This window comes from Anopheles maculipalpis, chromosome 3RL, assembly GCF_943734695.1.
Source record: "Anopheles maculipalpis chromosome 3RL, idAnoMacuDA_375_x, whole genome shotgun sequence".
NCBI lineage: Eukaryota > Metazoa > Arthropoda > Insecta > Diptera > Culicidae > Anopheles > Anopheles maculipalpis.
This window is the reverse complement of record NC_064872.1, coordinates 50727656-50753425: the sequence shown is the minus strand read 5'-3', so window position 1 is coordinate 50753425 and position 25770 is coordinate 50727656. Positions and strand designations below refer to the sequence as shown.

The following is a 25770-nucleotide window of genomic DNA, read 5'->3' as shown; positions in this document are numbered from 1 at the left end:
TGATTGAACAGGCAAGACATTTTAGTTGGCGATGTGCGTGCGTTCGCCGAGAATCTAAACGAGACGCGTAATGCTATAAAACAAATAATCGGCGGCGGCCTGTGTGTGTTGGAAGCGTGTTGCCTCATGGCGCGACATTGCCGAAATGGCGTACGTTGTTTAGTGGGTGAGAAAATAGAAGAAACATGTTCGTCCGGATTAGTATTGTGTAGCTGAGAAAAGCGACCGTAATCCACCATTTAATCACACTAATTTACGACAGGGAATTAAAATCGCAGCAAACAAAATACATATTGACCTTGGCCATTGTGACTCGTGGTCGGCTATTTAGCGCAGGAGTATTCCTATTTAATTATAGCAAAGTTAGCATATTTGAATAAGCAATAAAAAAGCTCACTGTATTGTATTATAAATTTGGGCTTTTCAGAGAAAATTTGAAATGTTTATACAAATCATATGTTTTTAATATTGTTTATCGCTAGCCCACATTATTTGAAAGTAAGTGGTACGCTTAGTAACGTGCCAGACAATTAAAAAGTTTGTCTAGCTTCCGTCAAAAGCGATTGCAATGCTATAAATTATTGTTATCTACACTCTCTGGGCGTCTGTTACACTACGACACAAAGGGCAATAAACAGTTGCAATGACTGTACATAGCTTGAAACAGGATTTATCAGGAAGCTTATCTTTCATTTTCTAACTTTTACTAATTTGCAATTTTAAGAAAGATTTAAAAAAAATCTTCACTGGAGTCCCTGGGTCACCTGCGAAATTCAGGATACGAGGTATTCCAAGTACAAACATCACGCATTCGCTCTCACTGTTGACACTAGAACCGCCGATGGGACTTTTTAGTTCTCTCGAAAAAGTTGTTTGTTCACTCGAAAAAGGTGTGTTTTTTCGCTTGCCTTCATGACAACCCATTGAAACGTTCTGATTTTTCTTTATTTTTAACGATCTTTCGAAGGCGCTCATACAAAATTTTCCCATCCCATATGGTACTTTAAAAAAGTCATTTCTAACCTAGAACCGCCATATGAGACATTTTTGTCCCATAGGCAAAATACGTTGTGGTGGCTGTGCTGTGAACGAGTGTCGAATGTGCATCTGCAAGTCTCACTGGCAGCACTGGCGTGTACGCGTTTTCGTGAAAATGCATGTCAATACGAATAGAACAATAAAAGTGCAAGAATTTTTTCCCTATCATCAATCGGCTAGTCCAAATTGGCACCATTTTTTAACACTTTACCGCAATTTTATTGGTAAAATTGGTTCATCCGATATGGGCAGTCCCATATCGGCTGCTCTCCACCCAAAGCCTCACCTGCTGGCTATTGCGTATTTGGATCCTCAGCACAATACTTGCAGGTCCAAACAAGTAGCCTACACGTTTCGACTTGCCGGCTTGCTTGGTTGCTGTGTATGCTCCAGTTTGCCTGGTGCACTTAGGACATAGAATATCAAAGTCTGAATCTGTGCCTTTGTACAGCTCGATCAAGTACGGAGTTGATGTAGTTGGTTGACCAAATGTGTAGAAAGTACTCCGTGAAAAGTGGTTCAATTGTCTGGTCACGAGGGCAAAAGTGCTAACGAATGCTTCACACGTAAAAAAGCAATATATAAAAAATGCACTAAAAGTGTTTCGTACTTATGCGTTTCACGTGAGCCAGATTCATATGCAGCACCGTAATATTTTGAAACCTGAAGATGTGTTATAGATGCATGAAATAAATTATCTAGGTGTTCCTTTTGCTTTAGAAGCTTTATCTTCTTCTTTTGGCAATTTAAAGCTGTATTGATATCAAATTTTTGTAATGTTTCTAAAGGGAGTCACAGATGTCCGTGTAGATCCAAACAACTTAGAGCAAAAGATTTGTTTTATTATCATAAAAACCATCCTTAACCCTTTATTGTTTAAATAATTTATAGCCCTAAGCCTAGATTTCCTGCCGTTCAACCCTGTAAGGAATAATGTAAGCGTTTATCACTAATAGTTTATCACTATTAGTGTAAAGAAAACTGCCCTTGATATCCTTGGTTGGGCAGTTGATACGATCAACCAATTACCTCAATTCGATTTTTTTTATTATTGATTGAGTTGCTAACAAAGCTTTATTATACCTAATTATGACGTTTATGAATTATTTTACCACAAGAAACCCTTAGGTTATAATAAACATATAAAAATGTATATACATAACGTATGGGACAAAATTGTCCCATGTGGTGGTTCTAGTGTTAAGCTGCTTTAGTATTATCAGCACTGCACGAATGTTGTACTCTCACGTGAAGAAGCGTAAGCGCCCATACAGATATTTTTTTTTAATTTTATTTAAAGCGACTCATTTTGTGTGCTTCCCAGCACCGACGATAATCAGTAACTTTGAGTCATTCTTTCTTCACGGGCACTGACACCGGTGCGTGATGCATGAATTGAACTGGCGCCCGATAAGCAACAGTGAGGTGTGTTGCAAACGGTGACTAAAGGTCATATCACAACTTAAGCTCCCGCGTGCGGAAGATGGGTCGACTTCTTTCCGAGCTTAGTGTAGGCGTCATTCATACATTCATTTGTTTGGCCGAGAGAGATTCGTATGCGTTCGTTGAACTGAGCTTGGCTGCTCCCGTGAGGGAAACAGCCAGAGAACCAGGGGGTTGAAAGCCTGCAATTATAGCACAACGATGGGTTGCTATAGCTCTAGCTTCTGCTGTGTTTGTCGATCTCTGATCTGGACTGAATCAAACGCCCATGCTTTTCCGGCTTTTCTTCACCAAACTGGGTTGGTTGAATCATGATGTTTATCGGCGAATATGTGTGTGTGTGTGTGTGTGTGTGTGTGTGTGTGTGTGTGTGTGTGTGTGTGTGTGTGTGTGTGTGTGTGTGTGTGTGTGTGTGTGTGTGTGTGTGTGTGTGTGTGTGTGTGTGTGTGTGTGTGTGTGTGTGTGTGTGTGTGTGTGTGTGTGTGTGTGTGTGTATGTGGACAAGGCACATCTTTCGAACGAGTTCCAGTTCCTACGGGGTTACAGTCTAACTCGCATGTCTCGCTTTCGTTGAACGCGAACATGAGAATCAGCAGCCCATTTTCTGCCAGCATTCGGCATTACTTACTGTAGGACGTTCTTAATGCAGAGCCTCGTTTATGGGGGCTTATTGATTGAGGTAGTTTCTGGCTCTCCTTCTGCCGGATACGTGTCGTTTTTTTTTTTTTGCATATTGATTTGAAGAAGGCTTTTGGAAGAATTTCTTCCCAGCTGAGTGAGATCCGCCGTTTTAGCAAATGAGCAGAAGGGATCGCTCGCCACCAAAAAAACTACGCCGACTGGAAGACGGACTCCGGAGGTACTATATCAAGTCTTCTCACCGAACTTGCTTGTGCTCGTTTCTTCTCTTTCAGTCTCGTTGTCTGCGTTGTGCGCCGCTCGTTTCACCGTGTCTTGCCCTCGTCCACGTTGAGTAATTTATGTTACGTTTCGTTATGTTTCCCCCTTTTTCGCGTGGCCACTTCTATGTAGGCTTTCGGTATTGCCTATTTTGCCGGAGCCCTATCACTTCGAATAACAGTAAAAACCACTTGCCGCCATTACATTTATGATACACACCGAGAGGCTCGGCCGCTCGGTGCAAGAGGGGTGCTCGTGAGAAAGGGCGAGGAAGATCTTGTTGGAGGCTGGCATTGTGAGAGGAGCATTTGTGTCAGGTCTTTTACCTTCTGCTTGTGTTTCTTTTACCATCAATTCGACCCGTGGATCAAGAAGGGGGATGACGTGAATGGATTGGGAGAAGCCGAGAACCCAAAGATCTCAGCCAATACACTTGCCTGTGTCGATTGCTTGCAAATATTGCTCGGCGTGTGGGTTCGTGCAAATTCAGCGATCTTAGGGAAGAAAAAGGGGGGAAAAAAACAGACATACACACGATGACTGCGGGCAACATTATGTTGTTTGCCCGTGCTCTCGTGCATCTTGTTCAACGAGAGCGGAATACATTTGTTCGCACATGCAGAGCAAAAACCTGATGGTTCATTAGAAGTGTAACGGGGGTGCAGAGAGAAGTTTAGATGTGCTTACGAGGGGTCTAACATCATGTATAATTAAATTTTATGCTAGTTACAATTTTGAAACCGTAGCTTCGTTGTGACCTGTGCGGTTATTGGAGCTTGAAAATGGTCGCAATTTCTAAGGTTTTTATTTGATATTTGTAAGGATGGGGGATCACGACGGTGTTGGTGGGGCTCCCAAGCAATTGAACAACATACAACCGTCATCGTCGGATGTCAATTAACGCTAAGTTAATATTCCTTACCGGAATGAATCTGTGTCGTTTAAAATTAAAGCGCTACAACCGGTTCCTTGCTTTGATGCATTCGTGTTCTCTTGTTGCGATTAAAAAAATAAATGAAAACAGTAATGAAGTGTGATTACTGGACCTAATTTGGGACGCCATTCCACCAAAGGAACACATAATTGTTGATTGTGTTGAATGTCGTTTTTATTTTGACAATATTATTCTTGGCTTTGAAGATTTGGCCATTTATGCTTCATATGTTTTACTGATTGAAAGCAATTATTCACATTGTTCCATGCCCGTCCTTGAACAAAACCTTGAGCCGGTTCGGACCGTTCAAAAACAAATCATCCGTCAGAAAGATGTAGTGTGCTCACGTGCAGACCGTTTGAAGTCATATGTGCCTTCTAATTGCTGAAAGGTCATTTGCGAAGACGTAACAAAACCACTGTCATGGGGACAAAAGCATAGGACAACACGTCTAACGTAAATCGCCCATTGTCGAGACGGGCTGATGAGCGAATGAATGCATTTTTGGCCATAATTTCGCGCCGCCCGGTGATTTGTTTTGCATTTAAAATTTTACGGCTCAAATTAACGAACCGGCCCGATTGGTCAATACGAAATTTGAGTGTGTCCATTTTGGGAGATACCTTTTTTTTTTGTTTGTGCGGGCAGTACACCGCGCTCCTGTCACGTCAAGCTGATGTATGCGAATCAAGATCGAATCAAGTGGGAAGCGAGAATGTGTCACTTCTCATGCCTTCCCCCCTCCCCGCTACGAAGGGCCCATTCTTCAACGGCGTTGATCAGCATCAAAACACACCGGCCTCAGCTCAGCAGCTGATCGCGAAAGCTTGATCGAAATTTAAATGTTTCTTTTCTTAACGGCTTCGCTTAAGCTGGCCGGTCGGCGAAAAGGCTCTCGGGTAGGAGCGAAGCGATCGCACATCGTTCACCCGCGTGATGGATTGACGGACCGTTTCGGGCGTTTTATGACGTCGTAATAAGCGCGCATAAGTGTGCGCTCCTCCAAACAACACTTTATGATCAGCATTTGTTTGATGCTCATACGGCCGTTAACGCTGGTGGTGCGATGGTGACGGACGGCAGTAGTCACCACCATCTTCTAATGTTCGATTGCCAAACTCTCCGGGCCGGACCCGTACCACCCGGGCCAGGCCACGGGGAGCTATAAATAGTGCCGGTTCCTTTGGATCACATTTCTCAAGGAATGCATTGCGCAAAAAATTTCAAACTGAATACTGTGTGCGTGTGTGTGTGGGTATTGGCTGAAGGGAAAAATCGCTTTGCCCCTTTTTTTTCCTGTGGATAAAGTGGTGGGAAGGGTGAAATCTATGAGGTCGCATAGATTTTGAGCTGAGCAATGAGTGGAACACCGAGCTGGAGTTGCGAGCGCGCAGGTTGAACGTTCTCTTTTTGTCCCCGGGGGTACATCGCTTGTATCATTAGTTGATATGTATCTGAAAAAAGGCTTATAAAACAGAATTCTTCACGTAGGGTGCAAGAAATGCAGTCAAACTTGAGGCATTCATATGATTTTAAAATATTATTCCACAGGACCACCAATAAAAGCCAAATTAATTTGACACAGCAGAAGTCAAGTAGAACTAGCAAAATAAATTTTAAGAATTGTTTTGTTTTGTTTTTTTTTTTACAAAGTTCTTTTCCAATAAACCAAAATCCATAACATTGTTGACAGTTCGTTAAAACATCCATCCATTGCTAGCACTTTTCGATCCTTGCGTCGTTCTGTTGATTCCCATTTATCTTTCCCGCAACATACCGCAGTTGTCGATTTCAGAAGGGTTTGTAGCACAGCGGCGACTGGCGTGTGCCGTTGCCTCGAATATGTGACCAAGTTGATCTCAAATGGTGCATAATACACACTCACGCAGCTCGCGTACGGTTGGATGTTTGTTGCGCTTGACGAACTCGCTGCTGTGGTGGAACTCCCACACGATAGACTACCTCACCAGTGCAATAGCAGCATCTTTGAGGGATATCTTGTGCACCAGCATGCATTGCTTAGCTCCGGTAAATGCCGTTCCATTCGTAGTGACACAAATTGGTAACCCAGATAAATATGGCTTTATACCAAGTGAGAAAAGTACCGAAATTATTGCCGGGGATCTGTAGTAAAACATTTACCGGACAAAATCCGTGAAAAGATCAGATAGTTCCGGATGTTTCTGAGTTAGAAAAGGAATATTTTTATTGCTGTTGAATTTCGCTTCGATTTCGCATCCCTTTTGGATAAGCAACTGTCGAGCGAAGAAGGAGAAGATGCGCTTCATGTTGAGAACCGGAGGGGGGCATTCAGTTAGGCGAACCTTTCTAATGCTAGAGGTTGACATCGTCGCCACCGGGAAGGCCACAGATGCTGGCAGATGTGGGCAAATAAATCAGTGAGTATGAGAAAGCAGGACGGAGCTACAGCTCACAAGCGTAAGATGTCTCGAATGCGGGTTTGCTTCACCCTAGACAGCGTGTCTGATGCATTACGAAGTGCAAAAGTGTGTGCGTGTGGGCGCGTACGGCCATCAAACCTGATCGTGTGGAGTGGCAACGTGGTTAATTTACGCACTCTGAGCTAAATAATGATTTGCGATCGTTTTATGAGGTAATCCAGAAGAGTTATTCACTCGTCAAGCAATAATTTTCATCCCAAAGCATAATTTATCTTGGATTACCTTCGGTGTTAAAAGAAAAATAAAGTGTTGCATAAATACGTAAATTATAAACAGAGGATTGTTGAGCAACTAACTGCACTGACTATCAAATCCTGGCGATGAAACCAAATGCATGTGAAAGAACAAAAACACGAGAAAACTTATCTCTAGCTTATTACATTACATCTGATTTAAAATCCATTTATTACAGTGCTTACTAAACCTTTCTGTGCAAAACGTGTATTCGATATGAATGGAATTAAAATACGTCAAGTTCTGGCACGATATTTTCGAAAATTATGAACCATCCTCGAATGGTGCTTACGATATCGATCGGTGTTTAAAGTGTGATACGACGGCAAAGGTTTGCTCAAAGTCTTCGTTGAAGAGAGCGCAACAACTAGCGCGTAAACAATAGTGAAGAAAACGGGCAACAAAACAGCAACCCTACGTGCTATCCCAACACCTTTTGTCCCTATGCGCGGAAGTGATGTGTTGAGTGAATGTTATATGGACATTTTGACGACAGCGTAACGAGCGCATAAAATTCTGCTATTTGCTTTCGGTATCCGTGTGGCGAAACCCGTTGCCGACGACGCGAATATGCACCATTGCTTGATGCAGTAGCGGAGCTGCGCCCTACCGTACGGAAGCTGAGCGAAGAAAAAAAATGTTGGGTGCACTAAAGCGTCGATGGAGGACTACGAGAAGGTTGGTAGAGCAAAAGTAAATAAAATGTCATAAATAGAACAAAGCGACATGTGCCGATTGTGGTGGTACGAAAACATATTTTGCCATGAGGGAGAGAGGAATTTAAAGTTGTTTTAAAAACTATTTTATTTGAGTGAGTGAGTGATTTGACTTTTAAATCCATCTAAATAAGTTCATACCTTTCCTGACATCAGATGTTTCTATCAACGTCATGTGACGATTTCATATTGGACCTTCGAATCGCATAAATTAACTACAACTTCAATGAATTGCTGTGCTTAACTTACGTTCATATGATGGATAAAAGAAGGCAGCATTGCTTGTCGAAACATGCACCTTATGAATGGGCAATAAAAGTCTTCCTCCATACGTTGTCTATGCCCACCCAAGGAATGAAGCAACAGGAGAAAAATATCGGACCTCATACGTACAGGAAGTGATTTGAAATGCGGTTCACTCTCCGGACGCGACACGTGACGTTTTGTTCTTTAGCTCCGTAAACTCCTATCCTTACGGATTGGCCGCCATCCTCTCCGGATTGGCGGCGTGTAGCGACGTCGACGAAAAGAAGAATGAACTTCCGTACACTGTGAAAAAGGATACAAAAAAAGGTGCCAGTATTATTAAATGGCTCCGGTACGGTTGTAACGTCGGTTTTCCGCCAATTCGTCTTCGCGCGAGAGTACGGAAAGCTCGTCGTTCGTTCATGGTCATTCGCTTGCCCATTGGATGCACCCAGACAGCAGACGAGTTACGTCAGGTTGGGCGAATATAATGGAGCTGCAAAAACAGCACGCCAGCAGTGGAATGATGCCGGTGGGTCGAACACGTGGAAACGGCAAAACATCACTGAGTGGGGTGTGTCCAGAAGGTATTATATGGGTGTCGTTAGGGTTCGACAAACTGTGCAGTACGATGCGATGCACCGAGAGACAATCGTATTTATGCAGCTTAGCTTTTGCAGCTTGGACTGTCTGCGTGCTGCGTGCTTTTTTTTTTGCTGTTGTTGTTTATATTCGCTGGTTGCTGTTCGGGTCGTTCGCCTGGCCTCTGCCGACGCATAATAGTCTACAAAAATGATTGAAAAGTTCCCTTGAAATTAATTTTATTTCACTTCATTTCACTGGTCGTGTATGTAGAGTCCCTTTCTGGACACAAATATACAGTAATGGACAAAATAATTCATACGCTATTCTTTCTACAAGCTCAATATTTCCTTCAATGTAATACAACAATGTTACAACAATGCTTTCTTTAGGAAAGTTGTTGTCCTATTATCATGCAATAATGTTGTAGAAGTGAAGTTATCAGAATTACGCATGACTTTCTCAATATATGCTATCTTCCAGGAAAGGATGAGGATCGGCATGAACAAAATAAATCATACACCAGATTTCTTATTCACAAGTTATGCTTATATCAAATATCTCCTGTTATATTTGAACCCTTAATACTTGGTATGACCACCCCTTTGACTTCAGCACCGCTTCCAATCAACGAGGCATGCTTTCAACGTGATTCCGTAGATATTCTGAATCTATTCTCCCATGCTATTTTCAAAACATCAAAATAGTCGTCCTTGTTGGAGAACGATGTTTTGTCAACTTTATCGTCCAAATAACACCATAAATACACTATCGAGCACCTTAATTCGGTTAGATTTGAAGAACGCAGTAGTTTTTTGGCCGTATGTTTGGGGTCGTTGTCTTGGTGAAAAATGTTATTTGTTTCTAGACCAGTTTTCAATAGAAAAACCTCGAAATTTTCATTCAACAAGTTCGTTGTATACATCTGCGGTCATAATACACTTAATCTATGGACATCCCGGTATACTTTTTGGCAAATTCCATTCTCTTCCGTTTGTTTAGCATGCTTATGAAAAGGCGCTTCGATGCCAAACATCTTTTCCAACCACTCCCGTTGAGGCGCCGGCGTATGGTACGGCGATCGACATCCAGATTCATCGTTTCCTTAATTTCCCTGGAAGACAACTTAGGGTTTTGCTTTGCCATCCAAATTATTCTCGCATCATCACGACGACGGGTCGTTACGCGATAGCGTCCTTGTACAGATAAGTTGCGCACAATTTTAAAGATTTCGTGTATTTTTACCAGATATGCTGCACAGCTCCAATAGAAATCGAATACTTTTTCAGCAATTTTCCGGAAAGCAATTCTTTTTTTGCGATCGCTTATAACCATATTTTTCACATCAAGCGAAGTTGGTTTTCCTGACATTTAAAGCTTTTCATACGACGCAATAACTTTAACTTAAAATTTTAATAAAAATACTATAATTCTTCCAAATAAATCATGATTTTTATCTGAAAAACTCCTCAAAGAGCATTTTTACTTTGTGCGTATGATTTATTTTGTCCAGTACTGTATGTCGACGCTTCGAGGAGTTGTGTAAAAATTTAGATTTGTAGCAATTTTTTTTACAAATTTATGTAGAAAGGTTTTGAGGCGAATTTCCATTACATTAACTTGCTTTAGCAAACTAAGACTCATTATTTTACACCACAATCAATCACACGAACTTATCCATCTTCGAATTTATGAGCGTGTAACAGGAACCAAGCAAATAGAGCGGAAAAATGCTGACAATCGTGTTTTTTGGTGTGTTTTGTCCGGAGTAGGCCCCATTATATCGCTTTAGCTAGGTTCTGAACCTACCCACGGAGTTTTGCAAAGGTTGAAAGCTTTCAATTGTAGGGCTTAGTTGTATATAATAAAAACAACTGTCTGGCTTGAAGGGTATGCACGGCACCAGAGGTAGATTGGGACTCCGATCGAGCAAAATGATGGATGAGATTCTCCATATTCGCATAGCTGCATCCAGCGGAGTATTGGCGAGAATTCCAAAAGTAGGAAGTCAACAACAGTTTCATTCTGCCTGGACAAGCGCCAAGCGTATTTATTTCCGCTTTTAGGCAGGGATTGCTCAATCTCTTGTGTTTTCTCCGTTGCATTGGAGGAAAAATATGGCTGCGAGCGCGTCTGTGTATCGCAACATAACTAGATAACGGCGGATGTGACGGATTGTGCTCGATTGCAATAGTGCGGTAGAAAGCCTTCGTCTTTTTGGTCGGCTTACCCGCCACCGCCATATAGCTGGTTGGGTCTATGTTTGTTCGTTGTCTCTCCGTTTTCCGTTCCACTTCTTCCGGCGTTTACGATAGCGTCGTCGTGTGTCCCAGTGCCACAATCATGAGACAGTCTGGAACCACGAGCCTCTAGTGGGGGCTTGTTGTGCAATCAGCCTCACTTGCCAGTCTCCCGGTGGTGGCAGCAAATAAGTGACCTAATTTTGGGCGATTTGCCGACTGCAATTGTGTACGAACAGTGAAAAGAATCGTCGATTTAATGGTATTGGCGAAAATGGTCAAAGGTACGCCATGTGCTGTTGTTGTTCCTCCTTTAGAAAACGATGATGATGATGAGGAATCGCAATTTATTGCGGGATTTTATGATTTGTTCGTCGAATGATCGGTTTGATGTCTGGGGCTCGAATCAGGTTTCTTTGCCGTTTTGTCCGAGATGGGGGCTTTTAACTCTTGGCACGGAAACGCTTATCATCTTCGGAAACATGTTGCAGCAAATGTTTTACGGTTGGTAGAGGAATCTTGATCGATTCATGGCACACAAAAAAAAAAACGGGCAAGCTAGACTCTGGACGGTTATTTGTGGCCAGTTTTTTTGGGTAGATTTTAAAGCATGAAACTGTGTCGCCTGTTTGGGACTCGATTTTTCAATAAAAATGTAATTTTTGTACTGTGCATAAGCCAGGCACATAAAACATTGCTTGCCCAATCGTTACGACAACGTTCGTTCCCCGTCGATATGGGTCCTGTTTTATTATAGCCAAGGGGCGATGGATTTCAGTGGATTTCAGCACATGGCTGATGGAGCAGCATTGTAATTCTGTTTTGTATTTTTATTATCCTCAAACTCTGTGCCGGTATTGCATTCAATTTTCGCGTAGAAGAAAACATTGTTTATGTTTGTCGCAGAAAAAAAGTTGTACAAGTTGTTTTAAAATGTGGGACAGCAAAAATTACTTTAAAATATTGTATCTCTGACTGGCATTGCATAATGTTCATCATACAATATTCTTGTTTGTCACTTTTCCTTAAACGGATTTCTTATCTCCATGCAATTATGTATGTCCCTGTGAATCCCTGGTAATATTTATGGTTTAGATTTTTCCCTACACATTCATAACGAAGAGCAAACACGATAAACATCGTATGCAAATGTCGTACATACAATTTAACCGTTTATTGAAGGCAAGCAAATCCTTGCTGTGAAACGGACAAATGATATCTTCTATTTCCACTAACGTCAGCATGTGCCCGATATTGCGGATTTTCGACGGACGGACACCCTTTAGCCACTAATAAGATAGACATGGGGTCAAGGGTTGGGCAGAGGTCGCTGCCGCGAAACACGAAAAGATCTATCGTGTCACGTTCCATCGCGTAAATTGTGGACATATTTACAACATCCCATTTGCGCTCTCTGGCATCATGTCGCCGCGTTTGGAGGCGAAACCGAAACACAATCGGATAGCAAGGTGCGGGGTGGCATAATACATTTTTTTTATTGAAGCAGAAGATCCATGATAGAAAGCAAAAAAGAATGAAGGAGGGAAAGCATTGGTCGCAACACAATAGCGAACCCATCACTCTTCTGTGGTGCTTTGGAATGTGAGGAAGTTAAGCTGCCTTCCTTCCTTCTGGTGTTGTTGGCTGTTTTAGGGAGCCACCCGGAGTAGTCCTAGTATTTCTGTCAGCATTATTTAATTTCGTCGAGTGTATCTGGGCGTGAGCGGTCCCCGGATCGAGCTGAGCATTTCAGCGGTGGATCCAGAGCCTATACCTCTTGGTGTAGAGCTAGCTAGCGTGACCTCGTTCGTCGTTCGTCGGAAAAGGGCAATCAAGTTTGCGGGCTGCGCGAAAACTCCGGCCCGGATCGGTGGCTCACTAGCTCAAAGACGGAAAGACTAACGAGAGTGCATTTTATTACATCGACGTTTTGGGACGGTAACTCCCATTACCGCTCTAGTCTCCACCCTCAAAGAAGTCCTGTTTGGCTGTTTTGTTTTCTTTTGAAGGGATGTACCCTGTCGATGATTATGCTGGGAGGGCCGACCCGGGAACGTCAGTGACTAATTAGTGCAGATTGTTGGGGTTTTATAGATATCGACTGTCAGCTTTACGATACGACACGGTACGGTAGTTGGTTTGAGGTGGATTAATTAGCGGGAAGGAAATCGTTCAGTTCCGCATGGGAGTAAAAGTAGGTAGGTGGGTTATGAAAACATCCTGCCACATCAGGATGTGACGGTTTGCCCGAATTGCCATTTCGTGTAAGCTGTTTTTCGTTGCAATAAGGAAGACTGAACCAAAAAAAAAAAAAATAAGTGGAACGTGATTTGGCCAAGATTTGATATTCTTTTTCAGTTGTGAGCTTCATGAATCAGTTTAATAGAAGATTTTATTTGAGGTGCGTTCTTTTGCGAGGAGTTGTAAAACTTCTCCGGGACGTTTGCAAAGCGCAGGCCCTCCAATCGCATTATTCTTCCGGTACACAACGGGTAGCATCTTTGGCATTATGCTGCCGCCGTGGCTGCTCGAATTATAACAAACGGCTTTATTTATGGCCGATGGTTTTATTGGAGATCAACCACTCACTCAGCAACACCCTTCATCTTTGCTCTTTGTTTCCTGTGGAGGACTCATTAGATGATGGTGGTAGCTTAAGTGCCGCTCGCATAACAAGGAATTAGAAACTGGGTCACAGTATTTATTCGGTTTGCCTTGGAAAAATAAAAGTTGACTGGTCTTTGGTTTCAACTTATTCCAGCCGACGCAAACGTTGGAGCTTACTGTTATTTGCAGATGTGTGCCCGTTAGGAGCATACCTATCCACTCACATACTACCCAATAAACACGTGTTTTTTTATCGTCAAAAATTCTTAAGCACAAAGCTCACTTTGCAGCAGCATATGTGACTGTGACTGTCTCAGCGTGTTTTCTTGTGCCTTTATCTTGGTCCGATCGTGTAAAAGCCCTCGCAACGCACCCAGTGCGCGCACGAGGTTCCCCGAAAAACATGGCCATCAAACATTGGGCTATAAAATTTGGCTTTATCTTCTGGCATTGTTTGCGTAACCCAGAAACAAAATAACTCCGGTGACTCCTGCCTTAGGGAAGGAAGAAACATTACGGTCCCCGAAAGTGTTGGGACGCCACGGCAGTGCGTCAGCAGGTCGCATAGTATGGCGCCAAGCAAACTCCTAACGGGGCGTGATGGTACCGATGGCGAAAGGGTTGTCCCCAGGCACTGAACCGGTGTGGGTGGGTGCGTCGGTATATTGCATTGTACGACTTGTGCCCGAAATCATATGACAATATCGACCAGTGGAGCAACGTGAAGCCGTGAGGCAGCACGTGGGCGTCGATTGGTTTGTTGAGGCACGTTATGGCAAACCCTGTATGTGACACATTTTTGGCCAATTGTCAACTATTCGGTAGCCAGCGGTAACGGAAGTGTCGGTTACCGAAAAAGAGCTGGTTATACGCTGGGGAATGACATTCGAGAGCAAATATGTGCTCGTTTACACAGATTTCTGAACACCGAACGAGCCGATACGGTTGACTAGGTTATTTGCTATTGCATACGGAGCACCACCACCCTGTAGAGCGCACATCTGAATTTATGGAATTTCTATAGAAAATAAAATTCACTCGACTCCGGTCGAAACAGAATGGTGGGGAACGGTCGAATTTGGACGCCATAGTCATGGAGGGATGAAGCGTGTGTCCTATGCAACGTTTTTGTCAGCTTCGCCAAATGTTGCTGACGGGCAGGAATGTTCTTTCTTCATCACACATTTTTCATGGCAAAATATTTTCCGATATCCTCATTTCCCGCCCCCCATACGCCCAGTAACTCTAACCCTGTGAGTGGAGTGGATTTTATTTCTTGACATTGCCCAACGTTGGCTTCGCATTTCCGTTAACGGTGACCTCTAGGGAACACAGCAAAAGAGAGGAAACACGTAAGAGATGAAGGTATCCTGAGACGCCGTGAAGAATTGGAGAAAGCGTTGCGCAAAATAGAATCTTGCCCGTCTCCGGCGCGCAGTGCTCACACAACACTGGAAAACGCGAGAAGTGCTCGTTTGAGAACCAGTTGCCCAGTAGAAAATTATCTGAGTTATAATTGATGGTATTTATAGCGTCTGAAGAGCTTGTAATGGGAGTCATCGAGCGCTGTGCGTAAAGTAGAATTTGATGGTATTTTCGAGTCAAATAGGTTGAAAAGCAGTAATAATCCACGAGGCGCAACATGCTCGTCTTAGAATGGGAAAGCTTGGCAGGAAGCGTACAAACACTCGACCATTGGTGGTGAGTAATTTTCGAAACTAACGTTAATATTCCGAGATCATGGAAGATCAACAACGTGAACCAGTGAATATAAGTTGTCCGTTGATGTTAGCTCAACTTCGCCACTCCACTTTAGCTTCTTCTGAGGGTGTCCAAGTCACGTTTCGTTTCTTCACACAGAAGTCTGAAGAGAACTGAAGTAAACGATGCATAAACACTGGAGACTGTAAGTTTTACCGAAGATCTTTGCAGGACACCCGATGGGCCGATCGTAGGAATTTTCTATTCCAAGTGCCCGCCCGCAGGAGACAAATAAATGAACGATAATACCTGGGTTGTTGCTAATGTCTGGTTGCGCTGTGGCGAAGAAGCAACCATCCTTCTCAACTCTCGTTATCGATAATTTCGTTTGCAGTTATAATATGCGGTACGGGTGTTGCGCACCAGGCACCCTTTTTCTACACTATTAACCAATTTGGCGCCTATGAACCCTGCCGGCGTCAACGTTTCTGCGCTCGTTCATGTATTGATCGTGGCGGAACTCCACCATCATCCCGTACATCATACGATGCATAAGATAATGGCATGAATGGTATACGTTCGCTCCCGTACGCAAGGGTGGATGCTGGTTACGGAACACTTCATTTTTGCTCATGATTCAACGGACTTTCTTATTTTGGTGACTGCGGTGTGTGTGGTTTTTATCAGAGTATTTTTTTATATTATTATCTCCCATATGCAGGCCCAAGGATAGCTGCTGTCTGTGCAGATAAAAGTTTTCCGATTTGTGTTACGACTGTTTCCAGATACGGTGTCTGAGATGAACTGGGTATAAAAGTTTTTTTCTGGGGAAAGCAGCAAAGTTTCGTGTTGAACAAACACGGCGAACACCATCGTTTGGTGTGAGAATGACTTTTGATTTAGAAAAACTTAATATGTGTTTTTTGATTGCTCTAGTATTAAGCTAGACATGAAGATATAAGGCCTGATTACCACATACAAATTGTCAAGACAAGTTGTCAAAAACGGAAGATTCGAATTATGACAGCCGTTTGTGTTGTCTGTTGGAAAGAAGAACTTTACGAAAGACAAACTTACAAGTACACAGCCTAGAATTGGTATTCTCTAACATAAACGGAGACTCATATTTGTCAAACTGTTTTCTGTCACCTATTCGAAATGGAAAGGCGCCAAACTCATTGGTTCCTGTGTGTTTCCAGTTCGTTTTCTTGTGCAGTTCCAATCAAAATGTGAGTATTTTAATTCAGAAAGCCAGGTTTGCCACTACGGGAGAAAAAAAATATCGTCAGGCTGCTCTTACTGCTCATTTGGTTCCATTGCTAATGATATGTTTTTAGGCGCAAAGTTTCTTCCAAAATATTTAAACACTTGTTAAATGCCACGAACAAAGTTGGTTGAGCAATTGCTACATTAAAATCTTTCCCGGTTCCATTTTGGTAACTCTCCTCCGCAAGAAACCGCAGGGTGGCAGCCAACATTTCTTTTGGCGTGAGTCTTTTTGCCTTAACAGGCGAAAACTTTGGCTCAATCTATTAGGAATTATCGAAGAAAATGACCTTCGATCTTTCGAAAAATTTCTGAAATTTGAAAAGAACAACCATGAGAACATATCAAAAAGATTTTACACAAAAGTCAAAAGATAAACTCACGCTTGATTGGTTAGTTCCAAAGGATCGATCATACTACGAAGCAGCCGATGTTGTTTATTAAGAACTTCCGTTCCTTCATCATCACTACTGCTATCATCGCTCAAATGATTTGAAAAATCTTTTTGATATCAAAATATCAGGTACAACACAGAATATCTTCTCAACAAAAACAGTTGTTTACAATTTTTGTTTTTGTTTTGTTTTCATCACTTTGACAGATTGATTTTGAAGATTTAACGAAAAATTGCTTAACGAAACTTGCCTGTCACACGAACAGTTTCATAATGATTTTTTTTCCGTTTATAAGAGATAATCAGGCCTTTTAAACATGCTTTAACAAGAAACATATTATATGTTTCTGAATCGATTAAATTTTCTCTACACTTTGTTATCGTATACAATTGAATTGTTCCAATTTTTATATAAACATGTTTCAGTTGTCTTCAATACTTCAGCAGAGTAGATCATACTATTCTCGTACGTTGATCGTGGGCGATTGCTATTGCTTGAATATCCTCAATTTCTTCGTAGTCTTACCATCCACAGCATGCAATTTCCACGCAAAAGCGCTACTGAGTGCTTATAAATGTGTGGTTGTTGTCATCGCTTATGGTGACATGTTGTTAACAATTGTGTGCGGATCAGTGTCACTAAACTGAAAAGGGGTTTTCTCTCGCAGCGCATGAGTCCGCGGTTCGAGAGGACGTGTTGGTGTTAATCTCCTACACGCGTCAATCGTTGCTGGTGGATTAAGGGCGCCTTTAGCCACCAAAAGCGAGCATAATTTCTCCATCTTTCGGTTGATTCGACATGCCTCCACCCGGGGGTGAAGTAATGGTAGGAAATGGGGAAGAATGAGGGAACATCATTTACGGCTGCGGCATGGCATTTTGGTGAAGTGTAGCGAAAACACATTTCGCGGTGCATTCCACCATTTCACCGACTGTTTCAGCGACTGTGAGAGTGGGCGCGAGCCCCTGTGCGTGTGTATGGATGCGTGTAAAGCGAATGATGAAACGGAGGTTGGTGTTGGGATAGGCCGGACTCGGCATTATGCCAACCATCAATTGGTCAGCAAGCGTGTCTTTGGCCGTCGCCTGCGAGAGATTTTCATCGGTGCATTGGTGCAGTTCGAGGGCCTTTCACGGTGCGCTCTAAATTGCTCGTGACGTGATGAAAGTGCTGATTTTTGCTGAAACGGGACCCACCGAAGCCCCTCGAAGCGAAGGCACGTTATATTTTGTTGTGCGCTCGAGCAACCGCTCGTTGTTCCGATGTGGAACGAATGCTTCTCGGTGGTTAGGCTAAGACTTTTTTTCTCCTGTGAGAAGATTGTGTGTCATTTGATGTGTACTCGCGTAGAAGAACACGATCGGGTGAAAGAAGCGCTCTGCAGTTTTTAATTGAAAATGTTGATGTGACAAGAGGTACGATAGTGGGAATGTTGGGCATGTGAAGAAGAGTGCGATAGAGAGAAGATAGATCTTGTTAAAGTGTAAAATTGTCCCCCTTTCTTTAGATGATTCAACGTCAATATTGAAAAGGTGGCTACTGTTTTCATGATTCAGTGAATAATTCCGTTACAGTGATTTGCAAGGTCTATGTAATAATAATTACCATAATTAGGGACGACAAACAGGACATACTCTACTGCAATTAATTTTTAAATCTTTACAAAATATCCACAGTTCTTAGTAAACAGTTCTCCACAGTTCTTCGTTTATTTACGCGGATAACATTCGAAACTGTAATCTCTAGATAGAAAGCTCATAAAAAACATTATTTCATAAATAGAATACATATTGTACAAGAAGAAACCAACACAGGCAAGTGATAGACGTAATGGCTTATTCAAACAATTTTTTCAAGCTGTTCTGTACTTATGAAACAAAAAATCAGCAAAATGTTAATGGAGTAAACATTAGAAGCGCACTGTAACGAAAAGCGGAAAGAAAAACCTCAATATGAGCCGAGACCGCGCGGCCAGTTCGTGGAAGGCTTCGTCCCAATCGTAATATGAGCGAGATAAATTGTGTAGCGACGTGATACGAGGGCGCACAGAGTGTGTTTTGCAGGATGCAGGTTGGTCGGACTTTATCATAGGTCTAATTGAAGTGCTCTTTCTTGTCGCCTGTTACCGTGTGGTTGATGCCCCGGCGTTAGTTAGACGAGGTCTGTGTTGGCTTGACAACCTTAGTGATCCATGCCGGACGAGCACATACGGTCGAACGGATGGACAGCAGCGATCATTTAATTAAATCACTGTCACATGATAAATAAACTCGTTCGTTTTACCGGTTAGGTTACCGTACCGACGTTGGGTTGATGGTTGATTCGTGTGTTGGACATTGACACATTTGAGATGAAAGAGAAAGTTCCATCATCAATCTGAGCGTAGAAACTTCTTGCGTTAGACAACATCGTTGGAAAAGTCTTTAAACTAACAATTCTTCTTTGGTTTGTATTTACAGGCTAAGGTTTAGAAACTCGAGATACTTTTGGATAGTCGTACAAGCAATTATGATGTAATACAGCAATCGAGAGAATTATGGAATTTATAACAAAGTTCGTTTGATCATTCAACTATAGAAATCCAAGCCTAACAATTCGTAAACAAAAACAGTTTCTATCAACCGACGGATGACACTTATTTATGCAGTAGAAAGGCGAATGTAGTCTCTAAGACTCAAAGCCTCTATAAATAAACGAAGAAACAAAAATTTAACGGATGAGTAGTAAAATTCATTTTGGAAAATGGTGGCGACAGTTGCTTCCGTTTACTGCTGCCAACCAATTTATTGCAAATACATGTTTGCTGGTGATGTTACCAAGCCATTCACACACAAGCTGCTGCCAGGGATGCGATTATGGTTAGAATTCGTTTTTACTAGTAAAATATATCGAATATTGTTCAATAGAAAATGAGCATTTAACAGTTTAGCGTGACTTTTAAATCATCAGTGCAATTTCCCACATTGAGGCTTCAGTTTTCGGCAGCTTGTTGGAAAAATCTGTTAAATAAAACCACATTTTATTGTAAGAAAATAGCGATTACAAAACCATTTGGAAAGCAAATATTTCTAATACCCTGTTTGAAAAGGCATCGAACGGATGTATCTTTTATGTCAGGATCCCTTGCAGTTGTTTTACAAGAAAAGAAAACTCTCCTGTTCCAACCATTGCTACTGTTGGCAGAACAATCAATTAAATGTGAGTAGGGTAGAACGAACCCTGCGCCTACGTTGGCTTGTGCTGATAGAAGAAGGGACTATCCGCGCTCGCTGTTGATGGCAGGTCGCATAATTCTCCCGATAGTCCCAGGATTCGTTTGGCTGCCATTTACCAATCGCATGCCAAAAACACGCGCTATGGAAAATACGATGGATAGAAAATTGCAAAGTAAAGATGTCGTAGCATCGTGTATGATTTGCTACCAAGGGAAAATGCACATAAGTAAATGTGGGTTCGTTTTTATTGTCCTCCACTGGCTGATTCATTCTAGCTTGAGTGTTGGAGAATGAAATGTTGCCCCTTGCGTTAAAGTTTGCAATATCATTTAAATGAAGTAAGATATATTTGGGTCACGAAATCTCGGACTTAATCCTTCCCTGCATATGTAATGTGTGTTGAGTTTGCAGCCCGACGATAATCTCAGGTGAAAGGAGGGGGCGCGTGTGTGCGTCGTTGTTTCGGATGTGCTAAATGTGACGTTCAGACTTATTTCAATTTGGTCAAAGTGCCGAATGAATAAATTAGGATGGTATTCCGGAGAGGTTAATTGGTAAAGTTCGGAGTGATTATGTAAAATATTAATTTATCCCTCGTAGCGATTGGACCAGTGCCAGTTTGCAGCGACACAGTGTGTGGTATTTTATCCTTTTGAACTTGGCAGCAGAATCTTTCGTCCATTCATTTGCAAGAGGTTTAAATGCCCGAACATTCCAGGAACGCTAGGTATTCATATTCAAATTTGTTAAAAGAATTTAAGCTACCGATTCTACCGAGCAGGGAACATAGTGGATTGTATTTTTGATCAAACTAAGGCAGCGTCTGCTCAACTGGAGTAGAATGAGAATATTGGAAGGATTCCATCGTTTGGATGACCGTTGTTGTCAGATAGGAAAGTTGCGTGTTGGCAGGTTATAGAGAGGTTGTTGATGTTAATGCTTTTACCCACGATTGTAAAACGTCACTTTCATCAAAGTTTTGTCATGAAATGACACACACCCTCAACCGGATCTTCGATTGAATTATTTACACGATACTTTCATAATGGTTTCAGAAAATAGAAATTGTGTCTTTCTGAGACATGTAGTGGGTGAGTGGCGTTCTGATTTAGTTGTCCAATGAATAAATGAAAATGAGTAAGCTAAACTTTTATCCAATAAAATCATAGTTTTTGGTGCCTTAGTAAATGAAAGCATGAAATTCTGAATGAATCAATGTTAAAGGAATGAATTTTATGTTCTTTCATTGGCCATCCACCTTTTCTTTGTTTTTTAAACGTGCATTAAGAAGGATAAACAAGGATTTCAAACGTTTTCGATCGAGTTCGAGAATTCTTACACCTTGATGTAACAACAACACTTTGATGATTTCCGTTGATGTCACCTGTTGTTGAACTTGGAACGTTCATCACCCTTCAAGATCTATGAAGGGTTTCCTCACTTAGGGGCTGTACTTTTCACACCTCGTTAATAAAATCAGTAAATAGATTGTATGAAATCATCGCGTATGCGCACACACTTGCATGGGTTGTAAGGAGCCACGATGAAGGAAGGAAAAAAGATGCCAAGTGTGTATGAATAACAATGAACTAAGAGAGTAAATGTTGGTAAAGAACGAAGCCGCCACAAATGATGGACGACAAGTGGATGCTTCATTACTCTGGCGATGCTATGAACGTCACGAGATGAGATACGTCACGTCTGGGGTTAGAACGTTTTGAAGGTGTTTGTCTGAATTGTGGTTAGTTCTCCGACTCTTCACTGTTTATACAGCTATATTTGTGTGCCTTTCTGCTAAAGAATTCTTCAGTAAAGATGCTGACTTTCGCCTAATACCTAAAGTGTGGTTTTTGCTACGTCATTTCAGATCCGTGTCAGCTGACAATCAGTACGAAGCGGAACGCGAAGGTCTAAGCGAAATAATTGCCTCCCCACGGTACCTGGAGTTCCTGAAAAACTATCGCGAGGAAGCAGCTGCCACAGCTGCCTCCGAAGCAACGCTAGCCGCCTCCTCACCGCGCTACATCGAAGTGCGGAAGGGACGGATCGTGCTCGAATCCTCCCAGCAACAGCCACCTCCGCTTCCGATCAGGAACGGTGGTCAACTCCCGGACGGCGAAAAGACTGATCTTCAACACCAGCAGCAGCAGCAGCAGCAGCAGCAGCAGCATGGCCGAGATTCGGTTTTACGAATCAACCGTGACAAGGCACCTCCTGGATATCCGATGGTCACAACGACCTTCCCGGATGCTGGGGTCGAAAATGAAGCAACAGTGTTTCCGCCCCTACCACCTTCGCCACCATCTTCGCCGACGGTACGCCAAGGATGCAGCCCGAACTCTTCTTCACCCGTGCACGAGTGTGGGAAACTTGTGCGGAATACTTCCGGCACGGTTTCAGACTCCTGCAAGAACACGGTAAGCATAAAGCAGCGAGCATAATTAAATCGTTACACTGTTCGCTTTTTTCCTAAGTGTACATGATTGACCATAGCCAAAGCAGGGGGAGTAGCCACGACTGTGGAACGGATCGATGCAGTAGAGGGTGCGTGGTGGGAAGTTATGCTCTTGTTGATGGTGTAGCTCGTAAAGCGTAACCATCGGGGTGCGCGTCAGTGGAACCGAGTGGTGGTGCCGATGTTCCCACACACTTGCCATATGCCGCGTCCACGATTCACGGGGAGGTGCATCTAGACGCAGAAGAGTGAAGAATGAGCTTCTTAGTTGTAAGGCTAAGAGACCTTTGGAGCTACCCAATGATCTGATCTGATACCGTTCGCTTTGCATTCAAGATCTTGGGATCGAGATCGAAACAGGTCGGGTCGTGCCAGTGTGCCTGACCGTGCCGACTTTTACCCCAGTTCGGGCGTTCGGTTGCTTCCAGCAATTATGCTGCGCTCTCATCCAGAACGAGATCGAGGGCAAGCAATTCCATGGTGGAATTCGTTCTTCCCATTTGGTGTGTATTCTTTCGTTTCCGAATGTGCGGTACGTTTGGCTTACTGCGCGTTTTTGTCTTTCCTGTTTTCATCAGTGTGATGCTTGGCTTGCCGAAAAGCGCGCGCCCTCTGGCACGCTCCGTTGAGTTCTGCGTCGAGAAGAGAAATTGTCTTAGCCGGGTCCGTGACTCGACCGACGACTGTTACACTTGCAGCACCGTGCGTAACATTTATTGCAACCAAAGCCGTACGTTCTCACTACATGTGATGTACGCTCTAGATGGGATCGCATCGAGATTAGTTGGTGTGTTTCTTGGGCCAATGTATGGTGGAATGTGATGTTGTTTTTTGCGCTTCCTCACTAGTGGCGGTGGCGGTGAACCATACGGAGATAGGCACAATTGAACACGAGAAAACGGGACATTTGTAAGAGCTGGTGCTGGTGCCGTGTAGAGTAGCACATTTAAATCACAAATGGTGGGTACAGTTACACGTTGTGTGAGAATGGGTGTGAGGATTCACAGTGGCTGTACCAAAAACTTATGTAAGGTATTTGCGAACAAATCATTGGCATTGTTTTTGACGGTGCTTAGAATTCTTGCTATGTAACTAAAATATGCGGTTGCTATGCATTAAGAATTATGATGGCTTTTTTTTGGTATTAAGGCCGCATTGTTTCTGTTCAGCGTTTTCAATTTAAGAAGGTTTAATTTATGAAAGAGTTATAATTTGACTGCTTGTTTAATAACAATTGATTTTTATAGCATGTGTTAATTGCCTACATCACAGGGCTTCCCACAATGTCTTTGTGTAGTATGTGGTGCATCATGCGTAACTGCCATGGCTCATAAACTGTCATACTTATAGATACACATCATGACTGTAATACGTCATAAATTTACTAATACTTGCTGGTTTTACAATAGAAGAGTAAAATGATCATTGAAATAAAAAATGTTCGAAACAATTTCTTTTATTACGGGTCGGTTAGTAGAAAACAAAGCTAAACGAAACCAAACTGCGAAAATGAAAGGAAAAAATTGTATAAAAAAATTAGATCATAATTTAGATCACAATAAATAAAACATTTGGTATTCTGATTTAAAAAGCTCACCGTAGCTTAATTGGCGAATGTGGTTGATGTAGCTACGATGATAAAGGCAGAGTAAATAGAGCCGTTTTCCCACAATACTTCATTCGTTTTCGAACAATCGTCTACAATGCATCAAAATGAGCCAAAAAATTATAATAAAAGCGCAAACAAGGAGCTGGATAACAACGCGAAAAAAAAAAAAAATGCTGGAAAACAACCTATTAGCGGTCCATCCATCACAGCATAAAAGCGTCACATTTGCAAGTGGTACAAATGACAGTTTAGTGGTGGGCTTTGACTTTTATTTAGCGTTGGTTGAAGTTACTTGCGCGCCTTAAATCCGCTCCGCTAGCAAAGGAGGTGATGAAGAGGAACAATAATCATCGTAAAAAAAAAAATAAACAAACAAATATTTTGCCCACAATGGTGCGTTGGACGGCAAAAAGAGAAGAACAAACTGAAAGCCTATTGATGTGCTCCGGTTGTTCCGGGGACAGTATTTTATAAATAATTCATCGCGCGCGCAAAAAAAAGGCAGAAAGAACGGTGTTACGCGAAGCTCAGAGTTTGTTTATTTTTTTTGTTTAATTCGTTGTTGTTGTTATGGAATATACTTTTCATGCATGAAACACGCTCTGGGTGACGAGGAAGTTATTGAGGAGTGATGACGACGATGATGATGATGAAAGCTTCTTTACCATCATCTCAGTATTGAAAGATAGTTTTCCTTTTTTTTCCATCGTTTTCTCTTGCGGGATCGTCGCACGGATTATTTACAATAAAACGGGCAGTGCGTTGGTGGTGTTTATGAATTGCTAACGAATCCTCAACGCTCACTGCAGTTTCTAGGGCTGTGTGAGGCTGTGAAGACTTCAGCAAAGTGTAAAGTGTGGAGCAAAAAAGAAGCTGGAAAGAATGGGCTACCGTGGCAAATACATTTATAAAATGGAACACGCTTTCTCTAGTAGATCGCATGCTTCCTGCTTTCGTGCCGGACCATTAATTGACTTGTTTTATCATGATGTTATGCAAAAGGGGGGAAAAAAGGCTCCATACACCAACGGAACGCGCTTCTTGTTGCTTCTTTTTTATGCGTGCCGTCGTTAATGAAAAATATCATGTAAATCTCGATGCATCATTACACTTGCAGCGTGTCCAGTGCGTGAAGGTGAGAAACTGATGTGCAAATAGCCGATGGTCATGTCGCAACTTGCAAACAAACAGTACCTGCTGTATCTCGCTGATGATGATGCACCGTAACTCCATTGGACAAGCAGTAAGAAACCGAGGGCTTCAGATTGAAAGAAATCTGTAGGTGTGAGAGGGTTTTTGTATAATTTATTTTTACCAGATCATAAATTCTCCGTTTTAATGTCAACAGAGGAATACATAAATAGGCTTTATATTGTGCATTCATCCGGATTTGGCGCAAATCCTTTTTTTTCTCTCTCGTCTGTCCGAAACCAGCTGTGGTTCGTTTTGGAAGTCTTTATTGTTTTCACCATGCATTTACCGCTGCAAGACGCGTTTGAAGTTGAAAAAGGAAATGGAATTTTGAAATGTGGCGAAAGTAACGTAGATGTTGCTTTCATATTTACGTGCATAGTAAAGTCATAAAAATGAAATCTCATCGAAATACTACCAATGTGCATCCTGTGCCCTTTAAGCTGAACTGTCACCGGGTCTGGCCTAACGTTCCCATCACTTTTTAATATACCATTTGCGGTGGTAATAATCAAACAATAATCGACGGAGATGGA

General features: G+C 42.3%; 1 protein-coding gene across 1 annotated transcript in view; it reads left to right on the top strand.

The window, feature by feature from the left end:
* Nucleotides 1–25770, top strand: part of LOC126561688 (uncharacterized) — a 46335-nt gene that overhangs the window by 8344 nt on the left and 12221 nt on the right. Inside the window, exon 2 of the mRNA XM_050217982.1 lies at nt 21847–22396. Within this exon, the coding sequence (XP_050073939.1) occupies nt 21847–22396 (550 nt within the window). The remainder of the gene's footprint in view (nt 1–21846; nt 22397–25770) is intronic.